Raw genomic sequence first — 26121 nt, 5'->3', positions numbered from 1 at the left:
AGGGTAAATGGTTTGTTCACATCTTAACAAGTTATTATGCTTCACTAAACTGTTACCTCGCCTATCTATACGGCAACTCATGCATGAAGCATATCTCTGGCTGGACCAACTAACACTGGACCCATTACATTAATTCATTATGAAGTACAGCATGTGTCACACTCCAGATAACCTTGCTACAGTCTGTCAAGAACAGATGTCTGACAGAGTAGTGTGATGAGGAAAAAAATGCATATTTTATTTTATATAAATAAAAACACATACTGTGTGCCCTTGTACAAAATGAAACCTCCCCACTGGGATTTTCAGGTGAACAGCCATTTAAATGTGCTTATCAATCACTGTCATCGCAGCACACTCCACAACAAAAGCAACAACTTGTTTCTGTTTTGGTATAAAGTTGCACCGCACAATGTCAGAAGTCATTTGAAATGCATTTCCCTTACTTCTCCCATAAAGAAGGTCTGCATTTCCAGACAAGAGACAGTTACGAGTCAGCATGTCACTTTGCTGGTGGTGGATGATAAAGCTAGCTGGATATGTTTATGAGAACTTGCTTTGTTCAAATTGTGACTATAAACTACCATTTTAAAAACTTTGCATCTGACACTGAACTTTTCCCGATAGCGTAGAGCAGTCTACATACTAGGTTCTATGGTGCACTGCTTTATCTCAAAAACATTCCTGCAACAATCCAGATTCTTTACTTGTCATTTGAGGCTTAAAATAAAATCTGCCTTCAGGATTTGTAGAGATGGTGCCCACTAATTATTTGCAAAGCTTTAAAAACAGTATTAGGCTGATATAAACTTGGCTGGTCAACGTAGTTATGATCAGAGGTCCAGACTGCCCAGCCCACTTGCTAATGAAGACAGAATACAAGGTAGCAGTGTCACAGTCCAGGGACAGCATCTTCCAAGAGAGAGAGGGAAAAACTCAAAAGGATGACCTTCGCTCGTCAAGATATGTGGGCTGCAATAGCGATATACGAGAAGAAAAAAAAAAAAAAGTGAGAAGTGATTTTCCAGTGAAAGGAAGTGGTTGATCTATACTCAACAATAACTCTGAATTATAAAATACAACTGTTCAAAGCAGTTAAACAGACGGGTTTTATGAGTTTCCATGCATTTTCTTCCTTGTAAGTTACTAAAACTGTTTATTTTTGGACGATTAACTGTTTTTCCATAAACACTAAGTAGGGATACATTAGAAATATGCTGTCGGTTCTACTGTAAATCATAGAATTTAAATCGGACCTCTCTGCTTAGGTCTAGTCTTGCAGAACCAAATAAAGGACATGAAGCACTGATTTGTGTTTGGTCGTACCGAGTCGTTCAAAACATTTACCGGTTCAGTTCCTCAGTGAAGTAGGCTGCTGGGTTAATGATCATCATCATGTTTGTCCAGGTAATCATTGGAAGTGTTGTCCTGTTCATTCTGGAAAGAGCAGGCTCCAGAAGATAACCTCTCACTATTTTCCTGATATGTGTCAAGTTAAACACAGTTCATTTTAATATCAGTGTTATTTAACCATCCATCCATCCATCCATCCATCCATCCATCCATCCATCCATCCAGTCACTTCCGCTTATCCTTTTCAGGTCACAGGGTTGCTGGAGCCTCTCCCAGCTGTCATAGGGCTAACACACAGAGACAGACAACCACGATTACAGACACTAACAAGCTGATCTACACTACGGCAGCAGTGATCAGTGAGATGCTTGGCTACAAGTTGAACAGCCACAAGGGGCAGTACCCTCCATGGAGAAGGAGGCTAGAGGGCAAGATCAAAGTAGCACGAAGGGAGGTTAGCCAACTAACGGAGTTGCAAAAAGGCGCGACAAAGAAGGTGCATAAGAAATACAGCAAGCTGTCCATACCTGAGGCCTTGGAAACTGCCAAGCAAAGACTCACAGCCTTGGCCAGCCGCTTGAGGAGGTACACCAGAGAGATAGAAGGCAGGAGAATAAACCAGCTGTTCTCCACAGAACCAGCCAAGGTGTACTCTCAGTGGCAAGGGAACAATAAGAGAACAGCACCACCAAGGCTGGAGGCAGAACAATACTGGAAGAGCATATGGGAGAAGGACGCAACCCATAACGGCAATGCTCAGTGGCTAGTGGATCTGAGGGCAGACCACAGCAACCTCCCTGAACAGGGTCCAGTAACCATCACAGTGGCAGATATCCAAGAAAGGGTCTCCAGTATGAAGAGTTGGACAGCACCAGGGCCCGACATGGTTCACGCCTACTGGCTGAAGAAGCTGACTGCACTCCACGAGCGTCTGGCAGCACAAATGAACCAGCTGCTAGTTAACGAGAGACACCCGGAATGGCTAACCGAAGGTCGGACGGTCCTGATCCCCAAGGACCCCAAGAAGGGACCGGTCCCATCCAACTACCGACCAATAACCTGCCTCAGTACTACATGGAAGCTCCTGTCAGGCATCATATCGGCTAAGATGAACAGGCACATGGGTCAATACATGAGCGGGGCACAGAAAGGGATTGGCAAGAATACCAGAGGCGCAAAACACCAGCTACTGGTAGACAGAACAGTCAGCCGAGACTGCAAGACCAGACTGACCAACCTGTGCACAGCCTGGATTGATTACAAGAAGGCCTATGACTCAATGCCCCACAGCTGGATACTGGAATGCCTAGAATTGTACAAGATCAACAGGACCCTAAGAGCCTTCATCAGGAACTCAATGGGGATGTGGCGTACAACACTAGAGGCCAACTCCAAGCCCATAGCACAAGTCACCATCAAGTGCGGGATCTACCAAGGAGATGCTCTGTCCCCACTGCTGTTCTGCATAGGCCTGAACCCCCTCAGTGAGATCATTAACAAGACTGGCTACGGATACCGACTACGGAACGGAGCGGTTGTCAGCCACCTCCTGTACATGGATGACATCAAGCTGTATGCCAAGAGTGAACGAGACATCGATTCACTGATACACACTACCAGGATATACAGCAATGACATCGGGATGTCATTCGGGCTGGAGAAGTGTAGTCGGATGGTAACAAAGAGAGGAAAGGTAGTCAGAACTGAGGGGATCGAACTACCAGAAGGCAACATTGCAGACATAGAGGACAGTTACAAGTACCTGGGGATCCCGCAGGTGAATGGGAACCATGAAGAGGCCGCTAGAAAAGCTGCAACCACCAAGTACCTGCAGAGGGTCAGGCAAGTCCTGAGGAGTCAGCTGAACGGTAAGAACAAGATCCGGGCTATCAACACCTACGCCCTGCCCGTGATCAGGTACCCTGCTGGGGTAATAGGCTGGCCAAAGGAGGAGATAGAAGCCACTGACATAAAGACAAGAAAGCTCCTTACCATGCATGGAGGGTTTCACCCCAAGTCCAGCACCCTGAGGCTGTACGCTAAGCGGAAGGAAGGGGGCCGAGGACTGGTGAGTGTCAGCACCACAGTCCAGGATGAGACAACGAACATCCAAGAATACATTGGGAAGATGGCCCCAACTGACCGAGTGCTCAGTGAATACCTCAGACAGCAGAAACCCAAGAAAGAGGAGGGAGACGAGGAACCATCATGGAAGGACAGGCCCCTGCACGGTATGTATCACCGGCAGATAGCCACCTCCTCTGATATCCAGAAATCCTACCAGTGGCTGGACAAAGCTGGACTGAAAGACAGCACAGAGGCACTAATCATGGCAGCACAAGAACAAGCTCTGAGTACAAGATCCATAGAGGCTGGGGTCTATCACACCAGGCAAGACCCCAGGTGCAGGCTGTGTAAAGATGCCCCTGAGACAATCCAGCACATAACAGCAGGGTGCAAGATGCTAGCAGGCAAGGCATACATGGAACGCCATAACCAAGTGGCCGGCATAGTGTACAGGAACATCTGTACCGAGTATAACCTGGAAGTCCCGAGGTCAAAATGGGAGATGCCCCCAAGGGTGATGGAGAATGACCGAGCTAAGATCCTGTACCTTCCAGATACAGACGGACAAAATGGTGGTGGCTAACCAACCGGACATAGTGGTGGTAGACAAACAGGAGAAGACGGCCGTAGTGATCGATGTAGCGGTTCCGAATGACAGCAATATCAGGAAGAAGGAACACGAGAAGCTGGAGAAATACCAAGGGCTCAGAGAAGAGCTCGAGAGGATGTGGAGGGTGAAGGTAACGGTGGTCCCCGTGGTAATCGGAGCACTAGGTGCGGTGACTCCCAAGCTAGGCGAGTGGCTCCAGCAGATCCCGGGAACAACATCGGAGATCTCTGTCCAGAAGAGCGCAGTCCTGGGAACAGCTAAGATACTGCGCAGGACCCTCAAGCTCCCAGGCCTCTGGTAGAGGACCCGAGCTTGAAGGATAAACCGCCCGCAGGGGCGAGATGGGTGTTTTTTTTTTTAATAATATATATATATTATATATATATTATATATATATTATATATATATATATTATATATATTATATATATTATATATATTATATATATATATATATTATATATATATATATATTATATATATATATTATATATATATTATATATATATATATATATATATTATATATATATATATATATATATATATATATATATATATACATATACTTGTTACTTAAAGTCATGGGAGACATGAATGAAGAAGTTTTTCCAACAGGCTTAATAAGCAATTCATAATCAGCATTTAATCCAAGTATGTAAATTCTGAAAACATTTGACTTTTCAGAAGTTAAGTTATTCAATCTCTGTACACATTTTTTAGTTTTATAATTCAAGAAATTCATCACATTATACTTTCTGGAGCAACAAAGCAATCGCTCATTGGTAGAAGGTCAAAGTTTTCCTTAAAATACTGCAAAGTGAGTGATTTTCATCAATATTTAACTGACTGAAATGTTTCCTTACAAAATAATTTAACAGCTCATTACTGAAAATAGAAAAATTGAAAATGCCAGTACTCAAGAGAAGCACTCTGAGGAAAAAAAAGAAGAACTTTTGTGTTTTGTGTCAGAATTTTGTGTATTTTCCCTAAATATATTAAAGTACAGCATCATCACTGAATTTAAATATTTCAGTTTGTGTTCATGCATTGCAAAAAGGTTTTATGAATTCAGATTGGGAAGGAATCAATTCTTACATTTGTACAACATGAATTTTAATCAGTCCAACCAGATATATTTCAAGCCATTATTCCAAGCAACAAAGCCATCTGTGCAAACAAACACAACATGAGCGCTGCCAAGATCAAAGTGGTTATTCTGAGGTAGTTTTATCAGGAGACCTCTCATACTGTAGCCAGCGCGTCATATTTTTCCAAGTATATTAATGGTTTGAAGCCACAAAGAGATCAATATTGGATATTTTTGACTGTCTGTGACTCTGTGAAACATCTGATATTCTGCACTTTGTGAATAGCTGAGCACATCAGGGCCAAGCAGAAGTTCACTCTGTGTTTTACATCACAAAGCAAATCTTTTATGTTATAATTTACATAAATTAGAAATGAACATATACTACTTCTTGGCTCTGCATATTTTAATGTGTTCGTTTTCTGTCAAGTGCAATGACAACTGTATCTGTGTGGAGTCGGCTATAACGAGTGCAGATACATTACTAGCAGAGACAATGGTAGAAATGCGGGGAGACAGAATAGCTCATTTATACATAGGCTGTAAGGAGGAAGGCTGGGCTGCGCCTGTTGACTAGGCAGTGACTTGGATGGGTACACGGGCAAAGTGATTAGCATCCATCATTGCCTGTTTCTCTTGACAGCAAGAGCACTGTGACAGATGAGGGGACACAATGAGGGGTGAGACAGCAAAACGTGGCAGCAGATAGAAGCCTGGGAGGCAAGAGGGTGACCCTGGTCAGCTGACAGGAATGACAAACTTAGGACAACATATTAAAGGTCAAGATAAGGATAAAGGACATTTGCTGTGTGTCAGTTTGGGTCTGAGGAGCCATTGTCTGTTGGTGGGAAGGCAAGAGAAGATGCATTAGTACAAATCTGTATGGGCTATGCTGCAGAGTCATTTTAAGAAACTGCCACTGAAGACAAACATCAGGCTACAGGGCATTCCCACATCTTATTATAGGCTACAATGGATCTCAAACTATCACAGTGTTCTCTAAAAATATGCCAATGCAAATGCCGAGTATCTGCACTTAGAGCAGGGCTGCAGAGCAAGGATATTCCCTTATATTTTGTTTTCCCCATGTAGAGGCACTCTTTGGTCACACCAGTGTGACAAAAGACCACAGCTAAGTGTTTAAAACATCTGACTTCTAATGTTACCCTGTGACAAGGGAAACTTCAAAGCAGCGGCTTGGCTTTTTAAATTGATTAAAAGGACAGACTATTTCTGGTAAATGGCAGTCCATTATAAAACAGAGCGGTAAGAGCTCCATTTGCTACTATGCATTTTTTTTTTTATTTCTAGAAAGCACAACCGGAAGGAGTCTGAAAGCACGGTCGAATCAAAAGTAGTTCACATTAAAATCCTTCTAGATGCAAGTGTTGCCACTCTTCAGCAATTTTGAAATGCTTCCAGATAATATTTATTTATTTATCTATCAAACATGACTTAAATCAATGTTTAAAGCACTTCTGGACTTTTTCCCAAAACATAGCTTTTAAAAAAAACCAACAGAGTTGGTTGATCCCCTCAGTGTACTTACAATAACCTCTAGTCAACTATCAGCTCAAATCTAATAGTCAGCTGGTGCTTTTCTATCTCCCTGCCACCGTGTTGGTTCCTTCTGATCACAACAAGCCTTATAGGGTATTTGGTGTTTCTATACTGGCTGTGGTGTGACTCGCTCTCTTTCTCTGTCCTGTGGCCCTGTGATGGACTGGCAGCCTGCCCGGTGTGTACTCCTCTTCTTGCCCTATGGCAGCTGGAACAGGCTCTAGCCACCTCGTGACCCTAAAGTGGATAAGTGTTTAAAAAAAGCTGGATGGATGAAAAAAAAAAAAAAGTGAACAGTGTAAGGAACACAGAAATTCAGTTTCATAAGCTGTAAAACCGGGCTCTGATGAAGACAAAAGTGCATAAAGGCAATAAAATATGAGGCATCATCATCATCAACATCATCATAAATATGGAACAGTCAGCATGCTTACATGTGCAACAACATCCGTTTCGATAATTCCCATTTCCAAATTCTGTCTTAGGCCACCAGATTTCTGTATGTTAACCTTAAGAATTTTGACAGAGTACAAGTTGAGTTATAGTGAAATACAGAGCATTCAGAAAGCTGTAATGTTTAGTGTAATGTTTTTTTTTTTTTTCTGTGTACACATGCCATAGCTAACTACAGTAGCTTGCTAATACAAACACTATATGTACAAAGGTGTTGCACGACGCCTCTTAATCTTTGATACCAGCTGGTTTCAGTCCTGTGTATAAAACCAAGGACCCTTTACACACATTTGTGAAAGAATGACTCAATCCGAGCTTTACACTGAACATAGAATATCTAAAAAATAATGATCTAATGATCTAATCTAATATCTAGTTGATCATTTTTGCAATATGTAAAGTTACAGAGTGGGTTCACCAAATCCTGTGTGTAATGCATAAAAGTCACATTGCAAAGTTCCTCTGTCATTACTATCAGCACACAAACTACCGGGAACTTCATGCCATGGCTTTCCATGTGTGGGTGTAATGCAAGGGTATAGTGTAGCTGACATTAGCTTTCTAATATTTCTAACTACTAACTAAGCAAATAAAGCTCAAAATCATGAAATATCTAATACTTTTAAAAAGATGGGAAAAGATGCATCACAGCTGCAGAATGGTGAGTTTCCACCAAACCTTTTTTAAAAGGTACATGATTCACATATTTTATATTTAACATTACATCTTAATGTGCTGGACCACTGGCTTAAACATTCCTTCGCTCTCTGTGTCTTATTCCAGATGATATAAGATCTTCATCCTCCAGGAGATTCAGCTCACATCTTATATTCTTCCTTCCATGTATCATGTTGTCATGTTGGCCTTGTTTTCATCTCCTGTATGTGTGCACGGTGTGAGTGTCGTCTCCTGTGGTTTGTTTCCAGGTCTTCATGATGGTGCAATGCTGGTTACACCTGGAAGTTGGTGCATAACCTCTCCATCATATTTCTTCAAGAGGTGGATGTGTATATTTTTTTTCTATATTAAATCTACGATTGCGTTCCGTACCAACAAGATACCTATTCTTTTTACTTAATCCTTCTCCTGGGAGTTTTCCCCTCATTCAAATAGCATTTTTATGCTGCACAGATTTTAAAGCATATTGAAATGTGTAATGTTTTATAGTAATTAGAAATGAACTGACCTTTGTTCATCATCTATGATTTGAAAACATGACATTTCCAGGTTCCTTACGACTTGCCACTGGTGTTATTCTTACATTAAAGATCCGACCACGTTTTCATGTCATTGACAACCACTTTCTAAGCAGCCTTTTTTTAAAGTCTGGTTCAATCCCAAGGCAGTGAAAGAAATATGAAATAACCTTACAATCACATGACAAAGCCTCTCTCATATGTGACTCAGTCAGCCCCACAATTGACTGCACCAGTGTCCGTTTTAAAGGTACTTTAGCCAACATACAGTTATGCTGGTGAGTGTGTAAGGGCAGCAAACAGAAAATAAATGTGAAGTCAGGCATTTCTGACCCAGTTTTAAAACTTTATAACCTGCCATGCTACTCCTGTGAGTTACTCTATAAACATTAAGCTAAAAAAAAGTGCTTTGGCAAGACAAAATGTAACCTAACTCTAACTGCCAACTGCCAATGCATGTTGGTTTATCTGTACAAAGGTTAAACACACTTTAGATGTTTAGATTCGTGACTGTCAAGCAATGTACGTGGGACAGGTGAATGAAATGAAATTCAGATTAAGCATTATGTGACGACAATTACGCTCACCCGTCACATCATTACAGACACCTGTGCAACCTTAAGCAATCCAATGAAACAGCATTGATATAAATTTAGCTTTTACTGAGGGTCTATGCTTCTGAGCATTCACAAAGTTTGGAGAATTTGGTCTCTAAATGGTAATTTCAGCTGCTATTCAGTGAGTCCATTTTACACACAAAAGAGGCCAACCTGGAAGAATAATCTGACAGGATAGTGTTTAAGAAAAAGACTCACAGTGAGCAACAGTCTCCTTTTACAAAAAGAAACTGTCAGATGTAGCAGTTATCATTTAGCAGCTTATATGAAGACAAAAGTACAGAATCAAACAAAGGAAAAGTAATTATATTGAGTCCTAATGCAATGCAAAAACAGCTTTAACTGCATGCAATTCAGCTAAAAATGTTCTTCCTTCCTCGAGAATGATCTTAGCTGCTGTGGAAGAGGACTACTGAGACTCTACCCAGCTAAGCTTGCCTCAACAGACTGAGGAGTCGCCCTCCAGGTCTGTAACTGGGCTCCTGCACAAAGAGCTAACCCGGACTGCTGTTAGAGCTGCAATTACATACTAGATTTCCTCACTGCCTACTTGATTTCCTTACAGTACTGCCAAAAAGATTTTTAAGTAACCACCATCCAAGCTGGTGGGCTAGATAAAGAAAAAAAAAGACAATGATGGGAAAAGAAACAACAAGAAGAATGGAATTTTTATAGCAGTACTAACAGCAGCTTTTTATTAGAGGCTTAAATCAGTGGTTCCCAAACTTTTTTTGCCAGGCCCCCCTTTTTTACAAGAAAAATGTTTGCGCCCCCCTACCACCTAACCACCTAAGCTAACATGTCCAAAATGTCAGGAGTAGTTAGTTATTACAAGAAGTGTTTGTGAACTAAAAATCAAGAATGTGGGATCCTGTTTGTCCGTGATTTGGAGAGCCCAGCGCGTGCTCCCGACGCAGGGAAACTAATTTTGCAGGGGAGACCTACCTTGGCACTTGTGCAGGTGAAGCCAAAGGGAAGATATGCTTCACCATATTTTCCTGTCTTTGGCTTGGAAGGAAGTTGGTTTGGAAACAGATTTGGCGATGCTTCATCTCCTGCTTTGCGTTTGTGTGGGAGCCCCGTCAAAAACCAGTCCACAGTGTCCAAGCGCTCTTTTTTTTTCTTTTTTTTTTCCCTCCTTTTCATACCCCCCCCCCCCCCCTGCAATGGCTCTGCGCCCCCCCTAGGGGGCGGGCCCCACACTTTGGGAACCTCTGGCTTAAATTAACTAATACATCAACAAAGCATGGTACAAGTGATTCATTCACCTGCAGTTGTAGTATTTGGAATTCTGTTTCTCTGAAAATACCATCATGAGCAACACTGAAAACAACTTATGGTTTGTTTTTTTTTTAAAAGGCCTGACATTTCTTTCATTGTACATTTTATCAAACTAGATGATCTTATTTCCAAGAGATTCTTATATTTGCAACTTTCCTCATGTGTAATATGGTTGTATAACTTATACCAATTACCAAAACTATTTTTTTATATATTCAAACTGCAGTAATTTTTTATCCTCTCTTTAAGAAGTGGAAAATATTTGAAAAGAAAAATATTCACCCATCCCTGTCTATCAGTCTAGCTCTCCATCTATTTTTCAAAGTGTCAGAATGGACAGTTTAGTGGACTGGTTTAATCTAAACTAGCTGCACTGCAGCACAACAAAAAACAGTTGCTAATGTACTTCAAGGGATCCAGAATTCCTGCTACTCTTCTTTCCATTAGTGGAGAGAAAGTCTAAATTGTACTGGAGAGCAAATAACTACTGTCTGCTTGAAAAGCAAAGCATATTTTACTAGTAACTCCACAGCACCTTACAAAAGAAAAAAAGTACAGAAGTTTGTTCCTTTTTCTGTGAAAGCTCAGGGGCTTCAAAGAATGTGGCACCATGGTGAATATATGAGCCTCTGGTGGTCGGTGCCATTTTTCATGCAGTAGTTTGCTTGGGCAAAGACCTGAGGATGGATGACACCAAGAGGCAGGATAATCTTAAAAAGGCCATCGTACCCTTGGGGATCAAGCTGGAAAACCTCTCCTATCGTTTGCACGGCCAAATCTTTAATCTACTCATGAACTGAGAAACCATTAGTTGCAACACTCTCAAAAATGTTCATGGTTTCAATACACACCAGCAGGTCTTATTTCTGCATACTTTTTGGATTCTACTCCAAAAGGGCATTATGTAATCTTTTGGCAGGGTTTCCTTCCCCTTATTGAGATATCATGTTGTCCGACTTAAAGATCAACACGCAACAAGTCATATAATATCATTAGTGCAAATTTCAGCTGACAATTCAGTGCTTCTGTGTCCAAATTTGGATAAAAAGATTTGGACGATAGAAAGAAAACCTTGTCAAGGGTCTCTCGCCTAGTGTTAACCTCGGATAGGCTGAAACAGAAAATGGACAGATGGATGTAGTAGAGCGAATACGAAAGCCACATCTAAGATACTAGATTTAATCACCATACCCAGGTAGGCATACTCCAAGGATTGTTCTTCTTCCTCAGTTTCTATTCATCAAAGTGAAGAAAAAAGAAAAAGTACTAAACAAGTTCATTCCAACATGAAAGGTGATTGCTGTTCTGTGTTCAAACGACACCATTACATCAATCAGATAATAAGAAGTAATAATTACGTGGTTTAATTTTGTGGTTTCATTACAGTTTTTGCAAATAAACCACAACACTGCAAAGTAGCTTAACTGAGACGGCTAATGCATCGACGTCATAAAGAGGTGCTATGTTGTAGTCAAGTTCGAGCACAGACAACAGCCATAGAAAATCACTGAAATCCTCGATGTGTTTGCACAGGGAGCCTGCAATTTAATGAGCCCAAATAAATCTAATTAGTTTTAATGTGAATGATCTTTATGGAAGAAGCTTCCAGGCTGATAGTGTAGAAGAAAATAAATAATGGACTTGAGAAGCAATTTACTCCAGACTGCATCCTTGGCAAAACATCTACAAAGCATAAATAGGCATTCGGGTCTGTGAGGATGAGATATGCCTCCTAACTAAAACGTGAAACAATACCAATAAAACACACATAACTCTTGCCAATTCATTATCAGAAGGAGGATAATGCAGTCGTGTTGTCTCGAGTGCATAAAAAATGCCAGCTGGAAAGAGTGCTTTGCCCTGTGAAATTAACGGTACTCATCAGGAAATAAAAGAGCCATAAAAAGGCGTCTGTTTTCGCCCACAACGAGATGACTTTCTGAATTAACTGTGGACGCCTTGGACACCAGCATGCAAGTGATTTCTTTGGAAGTGTTGGATCAGGAGGACATCCATTATAAAGCAGCAGCCAAATTGGAACACCAATGGCGACGGCGTTAAGTTCGTCTCCCTGTCTGATTTGCTCGAAACCATTACCTCTAAATGCTGCTTGTCAGCTCCACAAATGCTGAATAGTATCTATGAGGGTATGATGTAATGTAGCCTTTTTATTCCCGACACTGTGCTTTTCACTAAATGTGACTAAAGATGAGAACCAGGGCAAAACATGGAGGGTTCTGATTTGTCAAAAATGAAATAAAAGCTACCAAAGCTATGTGCTCAAGGCCTCAAGGATAAAACAGCAATGTAACCGTATAATTTTTGCATGAAATAAATTTAAAGTCAGCTGTAAATCTTCATCTAACTTACTCTCTTTGGTCAAAAGACAGGAGTTTTTACAGTTGACAATAAATTTGTTGATTTTGCTGAACTGGATAACAGCCATCCCAAAGCATCAGCTCGGTTCAATGTCTAGTTTGAGAAGAAACAAAACTGGTTTTCTAATCGGGTCACAAACAACAACAGATTTCAGTGGCTTTCAAACAGCACAGCAAAGCAAGACAGAAAACTGAAATTACCGTTTGCTAGATGAAGGTGAGAATAGAAACACGGCGGTGAAAGACAGCTTCAAAGCACAGCGACGCCTTTGTTAGACTTCTGAAAGATGAATGTAGTCAGCAGCCCAGATGCCTGATTACCACATGTTAAAGAGAATGCAATGCTTAATAAAGGGCAAAACTGTGCGTGTTTGGCCAAGCTCACATGGAGGGCCACAATTTGTGGAACGAGCAGAAAAACTCCCGATGTTCATGACAATAGAATAGAACAATGAAACAAACGGATTAAAAAAGTAAAGTCACATTATTTATGAATATAGTTGACCATTGTAAATCAACTGTAAATTGTAAATCATTGCTTTAGACATGTTCTGCTGTTTTATTTTAATTAGTTGTTGACAGAAGGACAGCAAGTGTGACGTTTACACGATGATACTGAGACCTGATATGATGTATGGTTTGGAAACAAAGGCACTGAGAAAAAAACAGAATGGACAGGATCAGAAATGAGTACATCAGAGGGACGGCTGAAGCTGTGAGCGGTTTGGAGACAAAGTAGAACGTGTGCAGAAGAGGGATACACACCACAGAGGAGGTTAATCAATGAACCGAGTGAGGACGTGTAGATTGTTGGTGTAACAGAGGAGGATGCTAGGGGTAGGGTATGATGAAGCAAAGCCCTAATGTATATAGCACATCATCATAAGGGCATATTTTCCTCTCACCCCTTGTAGCCCCCTCAATTTCTCTTCCCCGGGATGAAGGTAACTCAGGACCCACCCACTCTGCACTGCTAACACGGTTTTGCCTATCACTGCAAGTGCAAGTCGCTGAGGTTCTCAGGCATTCTGAGGTCAGTTGTTGCCACATCACAGCTACTCCCTTCCTGTGGGTCCGCCCTTTAAGGAGTTGGGTAATAACAATAAATGCTGAATTAATGTGAATTAAAAAGTGAATTAATGTTACAAGTGACTGAAAACCTATTCACTATGAAGAAGGTTGTTTTTAATAAATAGGAAACATGAGAAATATAAATGTACACAACAAACAATGGAATGTCACTGGAGCAGTAGATTACATGGTTCATGATCAATCACAATATGCAAGTTATTGTAATGTGTGAAGTACACGATGACTAAGATGGGTTTGACTGTCTGTACTGCACAAATTAATTAGAATGAAAATCCACTGAAAAGTAAGAAAATTGTTTGAATACAGTATTGTTAATTACATCAGGAGCAACGATCTTGTGAAAGTAGCGCATGCATGCAGACATGCCAGATGCCAGACACACACAAGACCAAAAAAAAAAGAAAAAGTAAATCGGGCCATTAAGTGTCCTTAGAACTTAGACCCATAAGGCGATCGTTGTGTCTAACTTTGATAAAATTCTGACTAATAATAATGAAGGAAAAGTAATTCTTGTGAATTGTGGATCGACAGATGGATGGACAGGATCCTCATCATGGCAAGAGCTCATCAGTCTTTTTGGCCGTTTGAGCAAAAAATGGTAGTTTAGTGCTGCCTAGCAGTAGACTAATCTACTGTAATTTAACAGAGAAGTTATTATTTTATTATTTGTGGCAGTGCTATTATTAAGTATTTTTCCAGCGCCCTTTCAACATCCTCTTTGCCATTTATATCAGGCAGATGGTATACTTTCCATATATATGTTTAAATGTCCAAGCTTTCGTCTTCTGATAGAGCAACTGTCATGTGTACAGCTTCACTCCTCTATTATATGCTGATTACTAGCTCATGGTTGTCTTTCAGACACTCTGTTCCATTATGGTAGGTTTCAGTGATTTACTTGCCAGATGCTTTTTAAGTGTGATTTAATGTTTAAACAAACTGAAAGATGGAAGTGAGGCTTTCATGTCTGAGTGGATAACTTATTCTGATGGCAGTATGGTTATATCATGAGTCAACTAAGCTGCCAAAGTGGCTTGACCACACATAGTGCCGTAAGAATACAAATATAGTATATGGGGAAGATTTTACACCACGATATGGATGTGAACTTGACCACAGACATGCAAACACATTGAAGTTTGACTTCCACACAAAACCAAAGCTCACTTCCTGTGAATATGCTAGCTGTCACGGTGAGGGCGCAAGTGCGAGAAAGTGTCCAAAAAGTCAAAAGTCTGAGAAACGATGGAAAAGATTTTAACATTCAGTCTGCATGTCTGCTGTGTCTATTTATAGTTACCGTCACTACCCAATTTTGATAGCAATAAGCGCTAATTGTGAGAAGCCATGTTTCTCATCCCATTAGCTTATCTCTTACAAAGGAAGAAGCTCATTTATCAGGAAATTACATGGCACAGAGACTTTTATTAATCAAAATGTATAACCTTATCCAAGTCTTGATAAGCAGTCCTCACTGACATTCAGCTGTGTCCAACCTTGCAATGACACAAAAACATTTGCAAGCCATGGGTTAACAGCAGAAACCAAACAAAAAAAAGAAAGTAATGACACAGAAAGTATATGAAAAACTAAATATGTGAATTGTTATGACTAATTTCAGGTTTGCAGACCGGTTTGGCTTTGCCAATGTCATGCACTAGATTCAGGAGAGGCAGAAAATCCACACAGCATGCAAAGCCACACACAGCGCCAAAGATGAAGACCACATTAAATCAAATCAGTGGTTGTAATTCGCCTCAAATCAGAGGAAGGCTAAAGTCACAGTTTGAAAGCAATAATGTAATAAGGCTGACGGGAGTTTTCTTCTCATCAGCTCGCCTGCTCATTTTTCTTTCATCATTAGCTTCCCATGTCTCAGTTGTGATTTACTTGCGAGATCAATCTGACCTATCCCAGAGACAGGCAAAGACATTTCCTCTAAATGTCAATGGGCAACAGATGGGTATGAATACAAAAGCTCTTCTACTTTTTCATTCACCTTTTCTCATCTCCCTTAGCAATCTTTTAATATTGCAGTGTTTAAAAGGCTACAGCAAGAGACAGACTCTCTTTTCATAATATTTTCAAGTGACACGTTTAGGATATAAAAGTGCCCTTTTTAAATATTTAATTTAAATGTATATTAGGAGTTGGAACAATCATTGAAATGACTGATTGTTTAAGTATATTTGGTTGTTGCTGAAGATAAACCATTTTCATTTAGAAAGTATACAGATTTTTGTCTCTCGAGTGCAAGGATTTGCTGATTTTTCCCTTTTTTTAATATTGTTCATAAATATACACTTTTGCTTGCCCTGCCACATCACTAGATGAAGCAATAGAAAAAAAAGAAACCTCACTGGGCTCTAGAAACTTGTGTTACACAAACAATTAACTGATAAAATAATGAGCAGACGCTGATTCATGGAAATGCTTAATAATGAATGATTTTATCGGCAGGAATTATTTTATTTTTTTCTTACCAACCATTTAATTGTTTGTCATTTATTTAGTTCAGAAAACATTATTTAAATCAGGGTCTGATGAGAATTACATTCTACATCAGCTTTAAAGATATTGTTTAAAAAACGAAAGAAAAGGAAAAATTAATTTATCAAATCGTCTTGTGGCCTTCACCTTCGCGAGTAGATTGACTTTCCTCTGTTGTCATGGAGATTGATTTTTTTTTTTTGTTTTAGTTGAGAAAATCACAACAATCTCCGGTCTCAATCTACATAAACTCTCCAGGAAATTTACAGTACGTGGTCTGGAACATATTTTCTCTATATTTATACTCTTCTGAGGTGGTTCTAAAGAACTGAGACCACAGCGTCCAGTAAGAAGGAAAAGTTCAGGCGACAAAACGATATCACATCCACCACCTACGCCACTGGGTAATATCAGTTGACTTACTTAATGGTGAACAACATTATGCTGAAATTTATAATATTAGTAGAAATCCAATCATATGTAAGAGTGGTATACAAATGATTATGAAAACTCCAGCTAATATAGCAGTACTGCTGCAGAGTACCTGACATGAATGATTTAATTTGTATGTACAAGGTCTGGGCTTGCTATGGCATTAGATGTTCTATCTGATTACTCCTATGAGTTTGCCCATTCATTTCCCTGCACTGGCAGAAAAACACAAACAAAAATATATGGAAAGTGATTTCTTGTGTCGGGGAGCATAGATCATAAAAGCTCAACTACATAATTGGGAATTACAGTAAAATCCCAAGGATCTGGCACCAAACCAAGCTTCCACAGAGGACATGTTTGAACAGCTTATGAATTTAATTACTTATAGCACATATTTTTGTAGACCCAATATCATACTTAAAAAGATTAGTGCTAAATGCTTACAGTACTAACCATTAATGGGTAACTTCTCAAAATTAAATGCCAACCATGAACAAGTACGTCATTTCTATATAAAAGAGGCAAGCACGGTGTAAGCTCTTGTTTCTCCCTATAGTATTGCTCTGCTGCCTGCCTTAGTGTCAGCACACTCTCCAGATTGCCACCCAGCATATTTCAATTTTGACCATATGTGCAGCTGACCTTTCAAAGCACTACCTGTGAGAGTGAAGCTCTATAGAGCATGAGCAGAGAGAGAGAGAGAGAGAGAGAAACCATTGTAGTCATGCTGTGTGTTTTATAAACTCCATCAGATTATAACACCTTCACAACCTTGGGAAAAGTACTGCACTGGAAAACTGCACAATCGAAGGTATGAAATGCTGAAAGGACATCCTTGGGAACGATTTTACCCCAAGACCATTTTTAACGTGGTATCCAAGGAGAACAACTAATAAGATGGTTCATTTATCATGCTGAAAGTTTTCATTAGGACCGTCACCTTGTTCCATTCACTGATTTGGCAGAATTATTTACCCTTGGCTCATTTAGGGTTTTTTAAGGGAGAATATACAACTGCAGTGTGTTGAGACGACACGTTCATGATACGAGTTTTCTACTTTTGTTATTATCTCCCATTTTATTTTTGCAGATTTGTTTTATTTGACATATTTCTGTGACAGTGACCTCTATATCACCACGCGCTGGTATGAATCCAAGCAAACCTAATTAGTTTTAAATCCACAGTGTACCAAGTAATAAATAAATCAATGCTTGTACTTTAAAAAAATATAAGGCATTATAAAACTTAATTTGTAGCAGTCACAGAACTATTAAGGGGCTGTATTTTGTGCACTATAAGAATATCCATGACTTGTTTTGATTGGCTGATTTTGTTCTAGCAAGCATGACTGTATTAACTAAATCTTAGAATTTAACCTAATTTGACACACAAAATGTTTTTTCCCCAGAAACAGTCATTTAAAAGCCCAGTGTATGAGTTTCCATTCGCACATAAGAGGCTCTACTGTTCTAAACCTCACTGGTGCTTTTCTAACTTGTTTTTCTTCTTCTTCTTTTTTTTTTTTTTTTTTTTTTTTAGCTATAACTGTTAAACTAATGTATCCTATTAACATAATGATCTCTGAAAGCTTGAAAGAAATGCCTCAAAGAAGTAAACACGAAAAGTACCAGGCTAATCGGTTATCTGATCTGACTTTAATCTGTCCATTAGTAATGGCAGGCGAGATATTTAATCCCATACTGATCCTGAAATGTTGCAAAGGTCAACATGTAAAGTGTTGAATTATTGCTTTGGCTTATTTTTTTTATTTTTTTAAACATATGCTAATTTTTATTTATCATCAGAAATGCAATTTCAACATTTGTTTAAAGGACTAAAGATGATGTTTCATAACTTTGACTACTTTATATTATTGAGAATGCTTACTATGTTGGGCTTTGCCTACACATTATGCTTTTCTGCTTTTTCCTTCTACAAAGAGCTGTCACAGGCCTGCTACAGATGAGACAACAGCACTCACTAGAGTGCTTGAAAGCACTGACGGCACCTGCATAAACCAGACAAGGTCTGCACAGGAATTTGCACATGAATTATGATGTTATTATGGGCAGTGCTAACACACCCACAGAGTTGCAGCACAAAGCATGCAGCAAATCTTACACTGCTGTACCTTTCTGATTAGTTGTATAGATCCTTTGAAATAATTTATGCTGCAGAAAGTGGAACAAACATGTTGTTTTCCACATCAAAGCACTGAAGTATCCATTTTTAAAGTGTTTGGGACTTTAGCTGCATTCTTTGTTTCTGCTCTTTTTAGGTCTTAATATGCTCCCAAAATGACAAATCATTTGAACAACACAAAAGATTCCATTAGCTCCGGGGCAGCCTCTATTAAGTGGAACAACACCAGTATCACCCAAGAAAAAGTGAGACAAAAGAAACTTGACACACGTATGGAAAACAGGCAGCAGCATTCAAGGTTCATTCAGCTCAGCTCGCTTTCTTTGCAAGAGCTTGTGACTAATTGGGATGTATATGAACTGCTTAGAAGATTCGTTCAATCACAGAGGTGCTGAGACAAAAGGCTTTGACATTTCTGAGCATCGACACCTTTGCCAAGCAAGACCGAAATATCAGTTTTCTTGACTTTGGCGAGTCATCGGTGAGGGTTTTGGACCAAGGCACGACGAGGCTGAGAAAACTGAGTCAGTAATAGGAAGAACCTTAATCTTCCTGCCCAATTTTTATTCCAGAGGTAACAGCTGCAATAGTCATAGTGGATGAAAAGCTGTTTGATGTTTCCAACTGCACATGAGGCTGTAGTCACTTCGGCTTTCCAGCAATCTGACAGCAAACTGCTTGAGGTGGAATGATGAACTTGTTGTAATAGAGTTTCTGGCGACAGTGAGACATTGAGAGCACAGGCTGATAGTAATGATGTTATCAGTCACTGTGCGAGCGTGAAGTGATAGATAGACGTGTCTGCTGAACGTTCTGAAGGCAGGCACACAGTGGCGAGCATGAGCGCTGTCAACATTACAGGAGCATATGCAGATTTTACTCAACTACCTAATGTTCCGACATGCAGCCTCCAAGGTCGCCAATCAGTGTGTTAATATCATGCTGCATTTTGCAGTGATGTGTCATCTTAAAATGTCTTAAACAGAGAAACCAGAGGACAACACACATACAGTAAGGAGGCTGAGGTCAGTGTGACAAATGGTTGATGGTTGCTGCTTGGCTACTTCAAGCAAAAACCTGAGCACCACTTCTAATTTTTCACAAAAATTTAAAAATGAAAAAAAATATTCATACATACAGCATTAAATCATGGGACCATCATCTAGCATTATTTTTTTTTTATTATCATGAATTGTCAAAAATTCAAAGTAAACCTTGTATATTCAAGGATAGGAAGAAACATTTGTGTTTTTTGCTATATTTTCCCTGAAAATAAATCAACAATAACAACATAAGTGTTAATTTTCTGTGAATGGACAACTTGATCAAAGAACTATCCATTTCTGCTCTTTTTAGGCTTCAGGAACAAACACAAGCAGAGACACCAGCTCACACTGCACAGCCTGCGTATCCAAGGCTGCTGTTTAAGCTGTCATCCACTACCTACACTGATAATAAGTCTTCTCAGGATATCTCTGATTCAGCTCAGCGGGTGACCAACTGGGCTCAGCAAATACACAAAACAATTTCCTAGCGGAAATTCTGCTGCAGATAACCTGAGCCCTATTTGGTTAAATGCTTGCCAGCATTAAATGCAAAGACGCATTTAAACCTCTGAATGTTTTGCATGTCATTTCCATTTGAAAAAAAGCACCCCCACCCACTTCCCATCTGCATTTAATTTGGTCAAGTCTAAACACACTGATGTCACACAAGAACTGAGAGAGCTAATGAATATCGAGGATAAACAGTTTTAATTAATTTAGAAGCAATATAAATTGCTCTGCATAGAGCAGAACTTCAATATTGTATATTCATAACATATCAGCTTTAGATACATTTAGATTTTATTCAGAACTAAAAGCTAATCAGGTTGATTCTCTATTTCCATAAAAAACCCTGCGTGAAATGCAAACAGAAAGCAATGATTTGTGCTTCTCATAAACCCATATCGTATTCACAGCAGTACACAGAAAATATATCAAATGTTTAAACTGAGACATTTTACTAGTTCATAAAAAGTATTAGCTCATTCTGAATTTGATGGCTGCAGTACGTCTCAAAAAAGTTGGGACAACAAAAAGCTGGAAAGGTAAGTTGTATTAAAAAGGAAACAGCTGAAGGAACATTTTCAACTAATTTGGTTAATTGGCAGCAGGAGTGTAAGATGGGCAAATGGGTTTCAAATGAGCATCTTAGAGAGGCAGAGCCTCTCAGAAGTAAAGATAGCCAGAGGTCCATCTATCTGCAAAAACCTGTCTACAAATTGTAAGACAATTTAAGAATAATGTTCCTGCATATAAAACTGTGAAGATATCACATCATCTACAGTACATAATATCATTAAAGGTTCCAGAGAATCTGGAGAAATTTCTGTGCCCTAGAGACGAAGCAGAACATCTTGGATGCCTTTGATCTTCAGGCCTGCAGGTGGCACTGCATGAAAAACAGTCATGATTCGGTCCTGGAAATCCTTGCCCTATGCTCAGGAATATTTCCAGTAATAACTGTCTGTGAACACAGCTCACAAATGCAGGCGCTCTGTGACGCAACAAAGAAGCCATATGTGAAGATGATCCAGAAATGCAGCCAGCTTCTTTGGACCAATGTTCAATTAAAATGGACTGAGGCAAAGTGGAAAACTGTTCTGTGGTCAGACTAATGGAAATTTTAAATCTTCTTGGAAAATGTGGACACTGCATTCTCTAGACTAAAGAAGACAGAGACCAGCCAGCTCAATTAGAGAACATTAGAGCCTCTGGATTTGGCAGCCTGCACAGTGTGATCAAGACCATCAACACTGAGAGGAATGTACAGGTTTTAGGGCAACATATATTCCCATCCAGAGGACGTCTTTTTCAGAGAAAGCCTTGCAAACTTTGGTAAGACCATGATAAACTGCATATTACATCTATTACAGTAACATGACTTCCTAGCCAAAGAGTCTGGCTGCTGAACCAACTGAAAACATTTGATGAATCATGAAATAAAAAAAATACAGCAAAGCAGACTTCCTGCATCAGACTGGTGTTAAAAGAAGAGATAAACATGACTCTGTTCCAACTCGTGAGACTTATTGCAATCAAACTCAAAGCAAAACATAAAGACAAAAACGTTAAAATAAGCCAATTTCAATGAAAACTAAGAAAAAGATTTGAGAACCTGTTCCAATGTAGAACTTGGACCAAACTCTCCAGGATGTCAAGCTCATGACAGTAGAGCTTCTGAACATGTGAGTCACATGCGAGCCTTTTTTCCATCTGATTCCACAGCAGTCTTCAGTCTCGGATAATATTACAGTTGAGGGTAAATATGCAGTTAGATATAAATGATCAAGAATCAATAAAGAATATGACTTACAATATATGAAGATAATAGAGGTACTATCAGTTCTATCTTATCTATACAGCAATCTCAGTAAGTCAGTTTCACTCCCAAGTGCATCATCCAGCACACATGCTCACACCACAATAAAACAATGAGAGAAATTATCACTTCCTAGACTATTTAATCAAAGCGCGTTATTATCCCTTAGTTGCTGACAATATACAGAGTACCAATGGGATGCAAAACAAATGGCACTTGTCTGTCTTTGACTATAACAACACACGACATGCCTAACTAGGACATGTACTGACTATGCCAAAAGCCTGTAAACGAGAGTGAGGACTGAGGGGAAAAACAGCTCTGGGTTCAAAGGTTTAGCAATCACTGAACCACTGCAGGGACCAGAAATGGACTCAAAAATATACCCCTTCTGATGTTCGTGTAGTCTCCTCATATGCCATTTAAAAATATCTCATGTTGTTTTGTTTATGTTTGTTATATATTCATTCAAATGTGTTTTTTAAGGTATGTTGTTGAAGACTTTGCATCTTAAATCTGTGCCTCTCCCAATATCAGCAGCAGTTTCAAAGTCACTATTGGGCTCTAAAATCAATCAAGCATACAGTTTAAAGCACCTGTATTTTATGAAACTTAACACCCCCTCGCCTTACAAAAGACAATATCATACTGCTGAAAAATGTCAACAACAGTCTTTAAGATTGTGCTGAGAGAAAAAGTTCCCCTAACAGAGTAAATCACAGGGTGCCAACAACAATCAATGCCAAGACTACTGAAGGCCAGTAAGACGCTGTCATTTATTAATTAACATGACCTTTATTTTACTCAGACCTCCATGCCCACATTGTTCTTGACTTATTCCGGACCGAAACACTGCAGCCCTGAATGGCTGTTTGTACAACCCTCAAGGCTACTTCACAGAGATTTTTACTGCATACAATATGACACACTTGACAGAAGCTATTTAGTAACTACCACCAGTCACAGAAGAAAATAATAATAATAACCCAGAGCTCATTCAGCTGCTGTTATACCATGAGCCTGTCAAGAGGCGAGACTCGAGCTTGAACATTCACAATTTGTGAAATCATGCTGATTTCAACAAGTCTTCCCAAAACCTCTATTTCGCAACAATGGGAACCAGTGACTCTTCAGCCATAAAATGAACACTGTGTGGCAGAAACCAGAAGTACTAGAATACGCAGAGACAGCACTATGAGTCCTCATAGTGATGGGCACATGATCTCTCCACAAATTAGGGTCCACTACTTAAGTCAGTGATGTCTGGCAGCACACAATGGCAAGCTATTTACAAAGTTATTAACACCGCCAATCCCCTGCTGTCATCTCCTGCTGAAATGGTTATCTAGTCAGGGTATGATGAAAACTAAAAGCCATTTCATATGCCTTCGCAGACTATGGAGGTAGATCAATGTGCCTCTTTTCACTGAGAAAATAATAAGGCGATGCATTACACACAAACACACACGACCTCATACTCAGTACAAAAGCACGCACACAGCGAATGCGAGGAAGTCTGAAATGGCAGAAAATGTGATGTTTGGAGTAGACATTTATTGTTGTATCCCAGCTGCAAGTGTACCCCCAGTGTGTGCCTCCAACGTTAAATACAATGATCCAAAATAACGTCACTGCAAATGCAAATGAGCGACTTTTTTTCTCCCCCCTCTTCCTTTTATTCGAAAAGCGTCAATGAGATGCGGAGGAAACGAGCGGCTGACGAGCAGATATCCACTACCACTAACTTTAAAGTGGCGCAAAACGCGGAAAAAAAAAAATCACGAATAAAGATTTTTGAGTGAAAATGTTTGAGGCAAACTCGACTGAGCTCAGTCCACCTTGCACGGACTTGCGCAACAAAGTTTCCCGTTAGGAGTTAAGGGAGAAATGAATTCGGGAACAACGATGCCTGTCTCCTCCCAAAACTCTGATTTAAAACAAACAAACAAACAAACAAACAAACATATTATAAATAGCTCAACGCAACTGTGTCAACTTCGTCTTGGTGGCAGACAACATATCGCACAGGCGATACACAAAACATTCCCAGCACAGGCGAGAAACTCGATGGGGAAACTCCAAACAGCAGGCTCGGTGCTCGGGAAACAGAACGTAGAGCGGCCGTACTTACACTGGAACCACAAAGTAGTCCGAGCAGTCCCGCAGAAAGCAAGTCCACGATCCTCGGCGCTGCGCGGTCCGAGCTCCACATCCAGCAGGCTCATTCCCTCCTCTCCTCTCCTCCTCCTCCTCAGCTCGCCTCTACAGCTGCTGGATAAGTTTGCTGACGTCAACAAGCACTCAGTCTCAGCCGCTAAAGCTCTTTGGTGGAATAATACATGGAAAAGGAGGGGAAAGACGCGACCGGAAAGACCCGGGGAGGCAGCCACTACATGTACGTTAGAGGCTGCTCATGCAAGACAAGGGCCGAAAAACAAACAAGCCAGAAATTTTCACCACCTGTTATTATGAAAAAAAATTATAAATACCATGTAATGAAGTAGAGTTTAATAAATGCTCAAAGCGTTAGTACTGCTAAATACATAAATCACTTTACTACTACTAATGAGCTCCAATTAAGTGGCTTTACTTTTGGTGAGCAATTTGACTTTACTCACCAAAATAAAGTCAAAATAAATAATTTAACCTATCAGCATTTACTTATCTCTAGTTGCTAGTTTTTACCATATAGAATAAAAGTTGGATGTGTATGTGCAGCCTCTGGGTCTGAAATGTGCAACCAATAGGAAAGCGTATTAACCCTGCATTCTTTTTGATAGACACCAGGGGGCGATAGCTATGGTTACTAAAAGTGTGGGAAAATGGCACTCGTGTCGACCTCAGAAACACTTTCCTGGTGAGTTTATGGGATCTGTTTGTCATTTCTGAAAATTTTGTTTTTATCTCTTAGTTTCATAAAAGGATAGACTCATGGGTCATTGGCTCAGGTGACAGCTCAGGTTTAGAAGTTTGGAGACTAAGTTCAGAAGCAAGGTTGAGATGGTTTGGCGTGTCTATCTTGGAGAGAGGTTAATATGGAGCTAAAGGAAAAGAGGAAGACCTCAGAGGGGGTTCCAGGATCTAGTGAAGGAGGACAGGTTGGTGTGACAGAGGATGATGCTAGAAAAAGAGTGAGAAGATTCACTGTGATGTCACTGGCTGACATCAAATGTTTCTGACTTGCTATTAGACCAAAATTTCTGCCTCCTAGTGTACAGCAAATTATCACGTTTAGCTTTGCTGTTTGCATTCATGGCTGGCTGCTCATAACTTTATGCTGTCAAGAAATTGGCTAGCTAGTTTGACCAAAAATCAAATGAGCAAGTCAGTTTTTAAGGAGCTTGCTATTACAAAAACACATTTAGGTAACTTCTTTTTATTGTTTTTTTATGCTAATCTCTGCTGTATCGCTATTTTAAAGCTAAACCATTGCTAGTTAACTAATGAAAATTTTTGACCGCATTTTTTTTCTGTGGCAAATCTGGAATGTTTATGCCAAGAATAAAGGTGATGATGTAAAATATCAACATAAAATTATAGTAAATATATTACATAATAATTTACCAATCAATTAAAAGTAAATTACCTGTTCATTAGCCAACTACAAACTGAAAATATGTTTAGTAAAATATACACTAATATTCTTAAGGTTCATGATCAATGATCATCATGTGATAATACTTCATTTATCCCAAAAGTTGTACAACAGATACAGTGGAGAAGCCTGCTGCTCTTCTTTTCATCTTTTAAGTATGATGTGAAAATGTGATCATCATTATGAGCAGGGTGCATTTTTGCATTTTGACTCATTTGGCATGAAGTGTTATATGCACTAAATTAAATGACTTCTCTTCAAAAAATGTGAAGGCCCCAAAAATGTTTTTGTTTTTTTTTTCTTTATAAAGCTAATTTCAGTGTAGTTAATAAGAAACCAAAATTAAAAAATTCTGAAAATGTTATGTTTTAAAGTTTATCATAGTACAGTGGTAGAC

The 26121-nt window shown here is 39.6% G+C and overlaps 1 protein-coding gene across 5 annotated transcripts in view; it reads right to left on the bottom strand.

Annotated features, from left to right (window-relative positions):
* Window positions 1-24827, bottom strand: part of gulp1a (GULP PTB domain containing engulfment adaptor 1a) — a 103509-nt gene extending 78682 nt beyond the window's left edge. The window contains exons 1-2 of one of the 5 annotated variants that reach the window (XM_025903570.1): window positions 24815-24827; window positions 24261-24536 (exon numbers count right to left, since the gene is read on the bottom strand). In XM_025903570.1, the coding sequence (XP_025759355.1) occupies window positions 24261-24354 (94 nt within the window). In that variant the 5' untranslated portion in view covers window positions 24355-24536; window positions 24815-24827. Of the gene's footprint in view, window positions 1-24260; window positions 24537-24814 lie in introns of those variants that run through there. The other 4 variants (XM_025903571.1, XM_025903572.1, XM_025903576.1 and 1 more) reach the window with 4 other exon arrangements.
* Window positions 24828-26121: the final 1294 nt, after the last annotated feature.

Source organism: Oreochromis niloticus, linkage group LG16, assembly GCF_001858045.2.
Source record: "Oreochromis niloticus isolate F11D_XX linkage group LG16, O_niloticus_UMD_NMBU, whole genome shotgun sequence".
Lineage (NCBI taxonomy): Eukaryota > Metazoa > Chordata > Actinopteri > Cichliformes > Cichlidae > Oreochromis > Oreochromis niloticus.
This window is presented reverse-complemented; position numbering and strand designations above follow the sequence as displayed.